The 14,767-nt window shown below is 40.5% G+C and overlaps 1 protein-coding gene across 8 annotated transcripts in view; it reads left to right on the forward strand.

Moving 5' to 3' along the window:
• Positions 1-14,767, forward strand: part of ntng1a (netrin g1a) — a 127,670-nt gene that overhangs the window by 79,288 nt on the left and 33,615 nt on the right. For all 8 annotated transcript variants that reach the window (XM_088071801.1, XM_088071795.1, XM_088071797.1 and 5 more), the window contains exon 4: positions 11,214-11,386. In XM_088071801.1, the coding sequence (XP_087927927.1) occupies positions 11,214-11,386 (173 nt within the window). The remainder of the gene's footprint in view (positions 1-11,213; positions 11,387-14,767) is intronic.

Here is a 14,767-nt window from a genome sequence, read left to right on the forward strand (position 1 = left end):
GGTTTGGCTCACTAAGCTGTCTCAAGAGCTGCATATATTTATATTATATTATATGTATAGCTGCTGAGTTCATTTAAATGTACTGAGAATAAGAAATACCTTATAGGCTATTTAATGGCATAATCCTTGAGATTTCAGTTCTAGTTATTTGGCACTTGACCTTGGGTGTTACTGGTAGCAGTGCTACGTATTTCTCAATAATAGGACTCTTTCAAAGTGACACATTTATCAGTAACTGGAGTAAACTCCACCTTTCCAAACAATTCCATTATGTGACAAATGCAAATTTCCACGCAATGTTGCTGTTATCTAACAACTTTCTGAATCCACCATGGAAATTGGGGACTCTGCCACTGAGCATGCAAAGTACTGTTAAATATTCTGTCATGTCCATGTTTCTCTCTCTCTCTCTGCCTAATAAGCTACATGCCTTAAAACTTTACACCTGCTTGTTCACATCCACAATGTTAAAACATAACTTCAACCGCAATGACAAATCTATTTCGATGACCCTTGTATTAAATTACAATCTCTCATATTCTGCAGTCATACTTAAACACACTCAAATATCGTATTACATTAATGCAGACATGCAACTCTCAGCAGTGCTGCTTTTTTGTTTTCTTGCCAGCTGAAGTTTGTTGTGTCCGCACACTGAATTTATTATACATACTCATTAGAGCCTTTTCTCAGGACCCCTTGAAAACCACATAGCGCATCTATAGAGGTTTATCCTCAAATAATTTAAAAATGCATTTTGTTATAAATGCAACATTGGCCTGTTGGTCTCTGTTGTGGTTTGTGGTGCTGAACGGACAGTTCCCGTAAAGTGCACTTGAAATGTTACTTTTTCTTTGCTACAATATACCTTGTCTCTTCACCTCTATAGTTTGCATTGTGAAAGAACTGGTACAGAAATCGTTATCTTTATTTTCCTCTCTTTCTCTCTCTCTGTTATTCATCTTTCTTATTTTCTAGTTGTGTGATAAAATAACTACGCCCCTATTTTTGCACCTGCTTCACCCAGATGTTAAATCATTTATACATTTCCCTCCTGCAGTGGTCAATCTGCAGCAATAAATCAGTTCAGTGACCATATGTATACTTTTTTTTCTGAACCAATATATTGCAGTCTGTATAAATACTCTCTAGTACATTCAAAGTATTTTCTATCTTTTTGCCTGCACTTAAGTTCAGGGTAGTCCCTTATTAGAAGTCGGAACTTTCTGATTCATTAGAGTCTTAAAAACAGTGCCACAAATCCTGATCTGAAATTTATTTAGGTACAAAACCCATGGCCCAGATGTGAACACACAAACCCAGTTTTTCCTCTGTAAATCTTCATTTCTCTTCTCTTCTTGCACAAACCCAAGTGCGCTCCTTCAAGCAATTCTTTACTCCTCATGTGGTTCTCATTAATCACTAGAGGCCATGCAGCTTCTAATTTAATTTAGTGGAAACGTTGCCCCCTCTGGTCTATCAGGTGCTCTTGTTTTCAACACAACAGTGAACTCTGTTAACTACCTGAGCTATTAATGACCCTCGCCTGGGTTTTAAGGGGGAAAAGAGATGCTAAGAGTAAGCCCCTCTGCTAGCTGGGAAACCGCCAACATTTTCTGTAATTTCACCTGCTCTTGGGGTCCTACCCTGGTTTCGGATTCTGGCCCCTGGAGGGCGTAGCCATGGGAAATGTCTGCTTCAGACATCAGGAATTGGTAACCAAGAAGAGAGTTGTCAAAGTTTAATGGCTGGTGACATTAGTAAGAAGCAACAAGATAATAGAAGGAAATTAAGAAGAAGTGACTTTTATTATTTCCCGATATTTCCCGCTGTTTGGTAAATGTTGTGTTGTTATTTCATTTCTCTTTTGTGCTTGTCAGTCAAATAGCAAAAGTGCTGCATCTTCTTTGATTCCTTATAAATTTGAAACATAACGTGTTTAAAATAGTTAGACATAAACCAGGTGACACTGAGAACAAAACAGATGCTTGTACAAAAAATTATTCATGAGAGAATGTGTGACTGTGGATGAAGCAAACGTTTTATGCTGCAACACTACACATGCTCCCTCTTTCATTCTTTGTGCACACACTTACACACTCTCTCTCTTACACACACACACACACACACACACACACACACAGACACACACAGAGGTCAAATGCAGTCTAACCTCTGACAGTGTGCGGACTAGCTACCGACCGAAACGGATCAATGCTGCAGGATCTTCGGGGAGTTACTTCCTTTAAGAGCTCTAGTCAGCGTTGTCGTTTATGACATGACAAGATCGCTTAATATCTCCTCTCCACCTGGCCTCCCTTTAAAATCTGTTTGGCACCATCCTCCCACTGATGGAGCTCTCCCTCCTCCGCAGTGCATTTTCTGTCGCCGGCTCCACAGCCAATAGTCTTTAGCTGAGAGCAGTATCAGTGAGGCCCAGCATGTCGATTCTATTGAGCTGGCTTGGCATGTCACAGGCAGTAAAGACCTCTTGATTGACTCCTGCTTGGATAGCATGTCCAACTGCATACATTAGTAATGCTGAGGATTCGATAGATGGATGGCCCAAACGGATTGATGCAGGCAGGCGGCATATTTACCACAATGCAGGGAACTGGAGAGGGACTGAACTTGCAGTACAAAAACAATTATAACAAAATATATTCTACTATATTTATCATTTCATTTTAGTTTTGCAATATCTTATTTTATTTTTTAGGTTTATAATGAAGTATTTAGGAAGATATACAACATTCATCAGCTCACTGAATCAGTCATTAAAATAATTTAAAGTGCTGCAATTTTTAAGTTTGCTGCCATAGTTCAGCAGCTAGGTCATAATTCTGTGAGCAACGCTAAGGCTTAATTGGCTACTTAAGCATATCATTTTTCTAGTATGTTCTGTTGTAAATATGAGCACAGCCAGACAGTACAACTAAGTACGTATGACTGTAGCTGCTGTATAAACTCAGTGATTAGTTCATGTATGTTGCATTTTTTTGTAAATTGTATTTAAAACTATGTACCCAACTAATATGTAATAACAAAAAACAGGTATAACGTACACATAGCCTTGGTGATCTCTATTGTTTTTTTTATGACTTCAAGTATGTTTTCTGTTATTAGTTCCAGCTGTTGCAACCAAAATGTGAATCTCCTTTGATTGTTAAATACTGAAGATGGTCTGCTTGTCTCTCAGCTGGCATTTTCACTCGTGTAAAAGTTGTTTATTTTGTACAAGCAGCAACTTCCAAGACTGAATAATGAAGCCAATGTATAAGTGCCAAAATTTGCGGGTCATCGAGCGACCACTTGAGGTTATTTCCAAAATAGAGTAAATCCTCATAAACATCTGGCACAAAAATTGGTTTTGGTCTCTATAGCTTATGTCAACACGTGTGACAACTGTACAGTGAATTTTTATATAACTCAGCTGTTTACATTTTATTAAGTCCCAAATATACACACTTTTGAGGGCAGGGCCAGTTGAGTGACAGGCTGTCTGCATGGCATCATAACAGTTTATGTCTCAGATCCACCCCCTTTTCCTCCACAGCACGTCTCTTGTTCAAATGTGGTCAGTTCAGGCTTAAAAAACCTAAGATGTTGATGGCCTGTGGGTCAATGGGTGACAACAGGTGAGCTACATCCATTATTTATACAGTCTATGGTTCAGACAGAATGCAAAGCAAATTTTATGTTTTGTGTCAGTCTCACAAATTTGACCGTTTGTGTTAATTTACTTCAAAAAGTCAATGCATAGAACGTATCTGTATATGGGGGTTTCAATGTGCAGAGTCATGCACGCAGTGAAAGTGACTGACAGTTACCAATAGGGTTGGGTACTGACACTCAGTGCCAATACGGCACCAGTTCCTATACCAGGGGTAACTACTGGACCGTATCATGATGCAATTTTTGGTGCCTCATTTCGGCACTAGATTGTGCACGCAAGCAAGTGTGCAGCTGAGAAAAAAGAGAGAGAGTGAGGCTGCACAGCAGAGAGTATGAAGTAAAAAACAGCAACGCAGTCTGTGAACAGTTCGGGCCATTACTTAGTGAATAAATGCAACAGCTTCTCAAGACCCAAGCAAAACTTCCTTGTCATTCTTGCCACCTGCTGATTATGGTGAAGGGGGTTATCCCCAAAGTTAGCAAACCCAGTTACCCTCACATGAGAAACTGACAAGGCTCCCTCAAGGTGGACTTTTATGTTAGACCAGCTTTTCTCACTCTGCAACAGAAAATGTGTGTCTGGCTGCTGAACCTCTTGTGATCCTTCTTCCGACTGTTATTATTACTGTAACTGTTGTGTAATATATAGTTACTGATATAGGTTTAGATTGTATTCATAATGTCAGATTTTAAATAGTGTTTTGTATTAATTCATATTCACAAATGTTAGTGTTCTGTTAAGAGCTAATATATTCAATATTCAAGTTTAAATTGGCCTTTGCAGTGAAATAAAAAAAAAAAAACAGGTAGTTGGCTGTCTTTTTCTGCTTTATTTTGAAAAAAAAAAAGTATTGGTTCATCATTTTGGCACCGGTATTGAAAAAAAAAAACAAAAATCACCATTCCTAGTTATCATTCTAAATCGGTGGTTTTGCTTTACCCACATGTTCACTGCCATGGGCCTTTTGGTATATTACTGCAGAAAATATGATGATTTGAAGATTAATGATAGAATAATAACCAGAGAAGTGAGTCAGGTTTTTGTTTTCACTTTTCTGCTTATTTTTTGGTCCATGTGTTGCTAAGTTGCTCATTGCTTACTCCCCATATTTTTGAAAGATATCAAACCATTTGCTCAGGTTTTAAAGGGTTAAAATGTAAATATATCGGACTCTAAAAGTTGGAGTGGCCCCTTGTATCTTTGTGTTTGCTGTTCAGCCCTGCCTCTTACTGAACTCTCCCAGATCCTCTCCTTTTCTCTGTAGATTTATAAAGCAGAATCAACCCCATGAAACCTCTGCAGCTACATCTGTAATCTTAGACAGTTAACGTTTTTTCTCATGCCAACAAATTGAACCAAAAATAGACATGGAAGAAATGAGTTATACTGAGAACTGTCGTGATTTCCCACAGCCTCCACTTTTCTCTAACTGCCCACTTTCTAGTGAAAGGAGAGGGAAGGATGGTGAAGAAGGATATAATTAGGGGTAGGTTGGGGGCTTAGGTCCATCCCAGGAGAGCTGGCGCTGATATCTCACTCCTTCCACTTCCCACAATGCACTGCAAGCCAGGGGAGAAAGAAGGCAGAGGAGGCAATTAGCAGGTAACACGTTAGCAGACAGGCTGATCTGTTTTAAGCCAATACAGACGTCAGCTGCAAGCTACTTGTCAATGGGTAAGACCGAGGAGTGTGTGTGTGTGTGTGTGTGTGTGTGTGTGTGTGTGTGTGTGTGTGTGTGTGTGTGTGTGTGTGTGTGTGTGTGTGTGTGTTTGGGGAGATCAGGTGGGGCAAATATATTGTATAGTAAATTTCATTCTCTGTGAGTTTGTGTTGTGCAATTATCCTATCCACGGACAACAAATCGCCTTCGCACATACACACACACACACACACACACACACACACACACACACACACACACCTTAAGGCCTTTTTAACAGCCACTCCTGCTTTTCTATTTCATTTTCATCACACATAATTAAGCCGAAGTATTCTCTGAACCGCCTGTCCTCCTGACACCTCCCCCACCTGACTGCCCACCCCTTGCAATCCCCGGTGTGTTGCTCATTTACAGCGCACACCAAATGCAGACACAAGCTAAAGAGGAAAAAAAAGCATTTATTAACAGAGTGTTTGACCCAATTGGCTTGCTTATGAAAACACCTGGGCGTTAGATTGAAATTTAATTGCTTCACTTAGTTAACCCACTTAAGGACCATGTTGAGTTTAGTCTGCTCAATTTGTTGGGATCAGCAGCTTTGTGCGTCGGGGATGTTGTAGGCTTGGATTATGGATAATTACTATCAATTAGTGGCTGATACTTTTGGCTTTGAAGCCGCAATGAGCAAATTGGAGCAATGTCGAGGAATGAACTCGGCTGAATGGAATTATGTAGATAATGGCTGTAGAGATGGAAAGGAAATGGCCTTTTTTTGGGGAGAGAAACGGGGCATTGTGTTGCTCTGTTTGTTGTTGCTGGCATCATCAGTGGGGAAGGCGCAATATGTCGTCTGCACCCATGGTGTCAATCAGAATCCCATTACTGCAGAGGTCATAGACACACCGCTCCAGGTAAGCTAAGTCTCACCGAGCTGCTCCGCTCGCATTTCCACCAGGATAAAGAAAAATAATAAATTTGCGCCCAAGAGTATCTTCTGTCACCCACATTTCAAGGGGAACTTTAAACTATTGTCAGATATGAGAATATGTTTGCTGCTTTCTCTCAGACAAAATGGAATCAAAACTTCAGTCGAGGTGTCCCCCCCACCCCCCCTTTTTTTTTTGCCAGTCTAGCAAATTGAGCTCATAGCCTCATGGGTAATTTTATGAATACATATCGGGACCTTTAGCTCACAGGCGGTAGCTGGCACACTCAATAATGCCTCAAGCAATATCACTTTGAGAGCGCCACACAAAAACAAAGATGCCTTGGCTTCATGAATATTTATTAATAGGAGATACTGGAGTTAACAATGACAGGTGGATGGAGAAGAGAGATATGAAGAGAACAATACAAAGACTGATGGAAAGTCAGGAGGAGGCAACCCACTGAGCTTTTAAAGTAAGAAATGAAGACACAACACTGTGCACACGGGGAACCCTGGAGGATTTTTGCTATTAAAATGCTGTTAAATACACGTTTGCTTGGCTCCTTCTCTGAAGCTGTTGTTGCTGCTGCAGCAGTGAGGGAGCCTCCCCTGGCATCCACACATTCAGGAGCCACTGCTGATTGGCAGCGCAACAGCACTGGTGGGTACGAGACCCTAAGGGCCTCACTGGCGGTCTCCATCATTATGCCGACGGCACTATCATTTCTGGACGCTGATTAAAATGTTGGCGATGTTAAAGGAAGCTGAAGGTTAAACCACAAAGGGCTCCGTGTGAAGTCGTTTCACACCACATCCTCCCCACTACCCACTCCTCTCACACACACATATACACACTAACAAGGCCGACTTGTAACTTAGGAGGAAACAAAGAGCAGGCCTGTAACATCATTGTCAGTGCGACCAGATAAATGTGGACAATTGAAAATAATAGGGTGGCCTGGATTCCTTGAGAATCCCTTATCCATTCAGGGTCATGCTTTAATTTGTAACCAAAAGTGAAAAGTAAAACTCAAAGATTATACTGCGGAGAGGTATATTATCACATCCTTTTGTCCCAAAAGGCAGCAACACCACAGCCGTGAGTGTCTGCCTTGTTACTGTTCACTTTTGGTTGCTACAAGCTGAAAGGACATGAGCAGCACGAGGTATGAAATGCTGATAAAATATGTATCTGACATGATGAAATAACAGGTGTAGCCTACTTACTTTTGCTCACCTTATGTTTCATGAGCTCCCTACTCCAAATACTGCATGCCCCAAATCAGAACTACAGTAAAGAGTTGAAAGGTATGCTGTTATTTTCCTAAAAAAAAAAAACCTATGTACCGGTGCATGCAGATGTAATCCCTCTCAGTCAGTACTTATGACCCACAAGAAGTGTGTGGAGGTGTATTTTTTTGCAGCGACTTTGCCCGCTGCTTGTATTTTCTTATTTAATTTTATTTCCCATGTTTGAGATGTTTCTGGCTGTGTACACACAGGGGCGATGCACTCAAACGGCAGTTACCGCTGATATCAGGACAGCATCATTGTGAAAGTATAGCTCCCATCCTCTGGTTCCCCCTGTTCACTCTGTTAGCCCTGTTGCTGTTATTAGCACTATTTGCACCACGTAGATTACGAGGGGGTCGCTGGGTTCTTGAATGGGTTTTTAGTTAAAAGCCTTAAATAAGGCTTGTAGCTCACGCAAGCTTAAGAAACTTTCATGTTTTGTTCTTGGACATAAAATACATCACTAAATACCCCAATCATAAACTCTGAAGCTTCTATGTATCCTAAAAAAGATAATGTGAAGCGGCTAAATGAGACATCAGAATGTCAACACAGCTTAATAGTTTCGTAGTAGGGGCAACAAATAGTTTGTGTAGTTGTTTTAGCCTAGCATTAGCGTTTCACTTCTGGTAATAGCTTTCAGGCTTAAAAAATCCTGAAAGTGTCCTGCTGATCAAAACATGTAAGTGCCAAACATGTTTGTTTACCACAGAGCTTATTTTCTGCAATGATCCAAAATCCAATGGAAAAATCCCTTTTTGACAACGTTACCTAAAGGCCAGCATAGGTTCTTCCACACGCTTGAAAAGGGAGGGGTATTCAGTTTGTTGCAATCTGCAACCATTACCGAAATGCAAATAAACCCTACACCTACACTTCTTTAAACAAAGGATCTGAATACTTTCTGCACCACTGCACACATGATGATAGAATGATATAAAAGATCGGTGTCACTCTTTTTATTTCTTTGGAACACGATCTAAAACGTAACCAGGTATCACAGCCCACCCCGAGTCAGCACACAGCCCTTGATTTTGGGGCGAACAGCCAATATATTCAGGGTATCAGGGTCAAGCAGCAATGAGTGGTTGAAGACTGAGCTTTTCCTCCAAATTATTATATTATAAGTTAAGCTTTGGTGAAGCAGAATGGGCAGGGTGACGGGGGCCACCTGTCACCTGAGTTTCTTACTGAGACTTTAGTGAACATAACTGTGAGGCTTTCTGTGTCATCTCCTCAACACCTTGCCCTCCATCTCTCTCTCTCTCTCTGCCTGAGGTACGAATGGAATGATGACTTTCACCTGGCTTCTACTTTGAAGAAAAAAAAAATTAAAATAGCTAAATGAAAGAGAACTTTCAAAAGAGGGAGACAGGCTTGAAAAGTGCCATTTTGTCTGCCTCTCAGCACTTTATCCTATAATAAACAAACACAGCTACAGTTCCATACTTTTAGAATGAGTCATGCGTGTTGGAAGTCAGATTTCCAGATTTTATTTAAAGTTGCAGCCAGTGTTGGCTGTTGGCAATGGATTATGACTCATAGTGTGCTTTTGAAACAATAATGCTATCTTAGAGTATCGAGCATTCTGGTGCCGATGTTTCGAGAGTGTGTCATATCAGATTGCAGCGTTACATGTCAAGCAGTGAGTGAGTCTACCTCGGTCTTATTCTCAGTCTAAACTAGTAGTAGGACACCACTACAACAGGGTAGACAAAAAATGAGAAACATTTTGTGTAGAAGTCTGTCCCTGCATGTGTCTTTACATACATACTAATGTCCCATTCTTGTGAGTGCAATATCTCAAGAACACATTTGTATACCTTCAGATTTGGCTTAAACGTCCATTTGGATTCAGTGATGAGTGGATTAGATTTTGGTGGTAATAGGTTGAAAGTCAAGGTCCCTGTGATCTTGTCTTTCTCAGTCTTGAGATCGCAATATCTTAAGAAAATCATGAGGGATTGTTTTTTCAAATTTGGCACAAATGTGAGTAGACTCAAGGATGAACAAGCTCACTTTAACCTGGTTCGTTCCATTATCGTGAACCTTGCATTACTCTTATTCTCACCCACTTTGACTCATTGATCAACTTTTAGAATTTTTAGGTCAATGGTCAAGGTCACTGTGACTTTGTATTTGTCTCACTCTCTTGAACACAATATCTCAAGAAGCCCTTGAGGGAAATTTGGCACAAACATCCACTTAGACTCAACAATGAGCTGATTAGATTTTGATAGTCAAACATCAAGGTCACTATTGCCTCGTGTCGTTCTTGTCCACTCGAACACAAAGATGAACTGTTAAGAATTTGTTGGAAAAAAGTCTTCACTGACCATTATTCAATCCCATTTGGTTGGATACAGAATTGGTGACCCTAATCTGGGTTGTCCACCTCAAAACTGTGCTAGTTGTATAGATCTTTTCTGTTGCTGGGTTGAAGATGTACACATGAGGCATCCACATTTTAGTTTTTTCTTCTTCTTTTTTTAGATTCTTTGCAGCAACATCCATATTTGAAGCAGGGTCAACTTTCATAGCTACATATGAGTCTTGACAGACATGGATGTAAACTGTAACTTCAGCTTAACTGGTTCATGACGGTATACAATTGTGAAGCAGTCATTTTGAAGCAGTCATTTTAGATTTTTTTTCAGAAAAAGAAACATTCAGTCCTTTTGTTTGAGTGGAGAAGGTCCTCCAAATCACAGTTTTTAATAAACCATTCCAGAACCCACTGGACTTTGTTGAAATGCATTGTCGCAAAGCTCCATCATGACCTCCGCGAAGAACATTTTACAACACGGACTCATGTTGTTCTCTATTGCAAAGTTCTTCAAAAAGAGGTCTAGCAATACCCCATATTCCTCAGAGTACTCTATGCTGCATGAGGATCATAAATTAATTTAACAGATAGATATCCCCTCAATGCTCATCTAGCCCGAGCAGAAAATGAATTTGCTGAGTTTATTGTTAAATGAAGGTTCTGGTGAGCAGGATGTGAGTGAGGATTTAGTGCACCTTTAGGGAGTCCCTCTTTCCAAACTGGAAATATGCTTCTGAGATCTCATCTCATATTAATTTGTCATAGCGAACGTAGCCGTGCTGTTGCTCCATGCCGCCCTCTGGCTAACTCTGAGCTATTCATCGCCTCACGGAGCTGCAAGCTTCGATGCCTTCGTTCTCCCAGTGCTTGTTCCACAATTTAACTTGGCTTGTTTTCCTCAGCTTCCCCTCGCACCTCTTTGTCCCCCTCTCCCTCCCGATCTTCCCTCGCCCATCGACTGTGACCTTACTACAATTATGCATCCTCCAGTGGGACAATTAAAACTGAGCTACCTTCCCGAGTGAAGGGAGGAGGGGGGAGGGAAAGAAAAGGAGGAAATAATGATGCCAGATTTGTTCGTGAAACTGCCTGCCTCCTTTGAACTAGCTCCTCTTGAAGTTGAAGAAGCAACTGTTTTAGCCGTTCTGACTGTGTTCCAATGCCACCACTAGTCAAGGACACGCTGCCCTTCAGCCACATTGTCCAAAAAATAAAAGCTGTCTGCTGTACATTTAGTGCCAGAAATTTCACTCATGTTGACGTGGTTGTCCTCTTTCAACTCCACCCCGCCACCCCCCCTTCCCTACCACCCTTCTACCCTCTTTGACAGGTGCAAGTGCAACCTTCACGCCAACAGCTGTGTATATGACAAAGAGAAGTTGAGCTGCGAGTGTGAACATAATACCACTGGGCCTGACTGTGGCCGCTGTAAGAAGAATTACCAGGGGCGAGCATGGAGTGCTGGCTCCTACCTGCCCATCCCCAAAGGCACGGCTAATATCTGTGAGTACAAACACACACACACACATCACAGTAATGTGGACTAATTAAAAGGATCGTTCACATGATTCAGCAGGTATTAGTACAGGTCTTACAAGCGCTGGACAAAGTAATGGAGATATCCCATGAGATTTGGAATCAAAAATAACAAAAGAATCAACACAGACAAGAGATTAAAGTTGAATCCCAATTAGCAGCATCCTGTATGTCATCCTTAAGAGTTCTGACAATCACCACGTTAATAGTTAGATAGAGTTGCAAGGTTTCAAAGCAATGTGAAGCAATTAACAGCGTTTCAACAAGATAAAAGGTAGAGAAGCAAAAACAGTGGAGAGACCAACTTTTGTGTATTTCAATGATCAAGTCCGGTGGAAACAAATGTGTCCAAAATGTAAATGCAGCTTATTCAAGAGAAGAGAGAAGAAGAAGAGTGCCTTCTCTGTAGTCCTGTGTCATTGCGGTTTAGACAAATGAAACAGGTTTTATTTGACATAAAAATCCTCTCAAAAGTAGCTAGAATCAGACCGACAATTTGTAAAATCATTTAAATATTTGCTACATTTGGGCAAATTGCATTTGCAACGTGAACAGTGTTGGCAGGTCATACAGTAAGTCATTGATAGTGAAACTACACACAACATCACAGTCAAAAAGTATATTACAGATATACACAGGTTATCTCTAGAAACCTGTCCCAAAGCATTCAAATACAACTGAAAGTCATGCTCCTTACTAGAAACTTAATATGCACAAAAAACGTATTTATTAAAAGTAAATTTTGCCGTGTACAGTAACAGCAGTATTGCATATGTGAGGCATTGAGTCCTTCTACCTGACCCCGACATCAAGCGTAAGAAAAGGCTGCCCAGAAGCAGCAGCAGCTGCAGGTGCCCTGTGTCTGACTTCACTCCGCGTTACCATCTTCCTATCCTTCACCAAACACCCACAACATGAAGTCAGTGCTTTGACTGAAAAGACCATGCACGCTCTCTCCTCCGTATGTGAACAAACTGAGTGTGCAGGGTCAGGGTTTCAGTTGACTCTTACTTTCAATTACATTTTATTTTATCTGCATTTAAGGTAAAGTGACTTGCACACCTAATTAAATAAGCACTGCGTTGATTAAACTTGTCTCAAATGTAATAACAGAGAACTGTCTTTAAGGAGGCAATAATGAACAAAGCAATGAGCATATATAATTACATATAATTTGTAGTCTCTAAATCTTCTGTACATCTGTATCTTTTTTTTGGATGCCCGCTATAAGGTACAACAGTACAAGAAGAGATCATTTCTTTTGCTGAAGATAACATGGCTGATTTCACCACAGACTGTGTGTTATACTTTTTTATGCTGCTTTCTTGTTCATAGTTCAAAATTTGAAAGGACTGATTCTCCTACACCTACCTACCTCTTCAGATTTTAAAGATTTAGGTGGATAATATGCTTAAGTGGTTGTGTCATGTTTTTGGTTTTTTTTTTTACACCTGGAAAGATTGTGGGCAAAACAGATTTGTTTCTAAAAGTTAAGACAGACTGTCTGCATGATTATTTGATTGTCCAGACATCACCAACCTCTTTGCATGGGTTGCTGTGGTAACAACATCAGTAACTATGTGGCTAAGCTTGTGCTGCAGCTTTTTAAGCATAAGAAGTGGAGGTCCATTACTTTTCCACCTCAGAACAATTGCTCTGTCAAATCTTAGTGCAGAACTCTTCTGTCAGCATCTATAGACTCTTGTTCTCCATGCTGTCCTCTATAGTGCTCTGATAGTTGCAGCATGGATTCCGATTAGCACTCCCGTCACTCTGGATTTGACATCCTCATTGTGTGTCATGTCAGAAGACACTTTGAAATCCGATTCAAGCGGCCAGAGAATCCAGACTTAGACGCATCTGTAGAAACTTTCAAACCGCCTCCAAATGTGGTGTGGATCCAATTAACAAAAACAAATTCCATGTGTATTTTTGCTGTCAAGACTTTCTACAAACCACTCTGTAAACCATCAGGAACTGCCAAAATTGGATTTGAGCTGGCAGTCTAACCAAGGCCTTTGAAATACATACCAGCAGAAGGCTTTCCTTCTTTGCCCAGTTTTTGGCATCCACTTTGACCCCAAGGTCTGTTCATAAAGGAATAGCATGTACAAAAAGGATGTTATAAATAATACTGGAACAGGATCTCAATCTTCATCATTGGGAACGCTCTAGTCCATAATAACCCCTAGAGCATAATAATCCTCCACTACGTCCATGTCGTGTGACCAATTACCATAGTTCCATGTATGATCCATTTATTTAGGCAACATGGTTTTGCATCATTCATTGTGAAGTGCTTGTTGATAGGGACACAAGCATTACTTCACATAGATACACACATTGAGCATTAGAGCTAATAAATAATGTTCTCCAGCTGCAGCTGCAATGCTAATGTAGGATAGAAGCAGTTATTTACTCCTGCTTGAGCCAAAGGAAGTAGGCCAGCTTTACATTAGCCTTTTTGTTTAATGTCTTGTGGCGATGTCACATTGTATGACGAATGTTTCCTCTTCCAGAGCGTAGGCTGCAGAGGGAACCTTTGTTTTATAGGACTTTCAAACCCAGAGAGACAGTGGGCCTCATGCAAGAACCACTCGTATGAATAGATTTGTCCTGAAGTGGCTCACAAGAGATCAATTTTTATGAGTACTTACACTCTTGAATGCTTTCAGTTTATGTCCACTAAATTCTGACTGAAAGCTCAGCAGGGAAGTTCCTTTTTACTCTTTCATGACATTTTTATGCCTCTGCGCTGGTGATAGCCAAGGCCAGAGACATTATGTTTTTGGGTTGTCCATACGTACATACACATTCTTGTGAACCCGATATGTCATGAACGCCTTGAAAAAATCTGTCACAAACATACACTTGGACTCAGTGATGAGCTGAATTTGGTAGTCAAAGATTAAGGTCATTGTGACCTTGTACCTGTCTCATTTTCGTAAACACAGTGTCTAAAGATGGCCTTAAGGTAGTTTCCTCAAATTTGGCAGAATTTTATCAGTTAAAGAATGAACTGATAAAAATCTGATAGTCAAAGGTCAAAGATCAAGGTCATGGTGACCTCATAAAACATGTTTTGGCCTATGTTTTAACAAACATGGATGTAAACTGCATTTTGACTGGTTCATGGAGACTTCATTGTTATAGGCAGTATGCCTTGTATGCGAATCGAACTCATCACAAACAGAGTGACATCCTTATGTGCCACTAGGGGGGCATTTATACTTATGATCAAATCACGCGGATGCGCACTACTCATGAATAATTGGCTTTCATCAAGTTGCAACGAGCAATTTTGGATAACTTTGTGCAATTAGGAGTGTATCAATCAGATTCAACGCA

Source organism: Plectropomus leopardus, chromosome 21, assembly GCF_026936395.1.
Source record: "Plectropomus leopardus strain MGB_pleo_1.0 chromosome 21, ASM2693639v1, whole genome shotgun sequence".
In the NCBI taxonomy this organism is placed as follows: Eukaryota; Metazoa; Chordata; class Actinopteri; order Perciformes; family Serranidae; genus Plectropomus; species Plectropomus leopardus.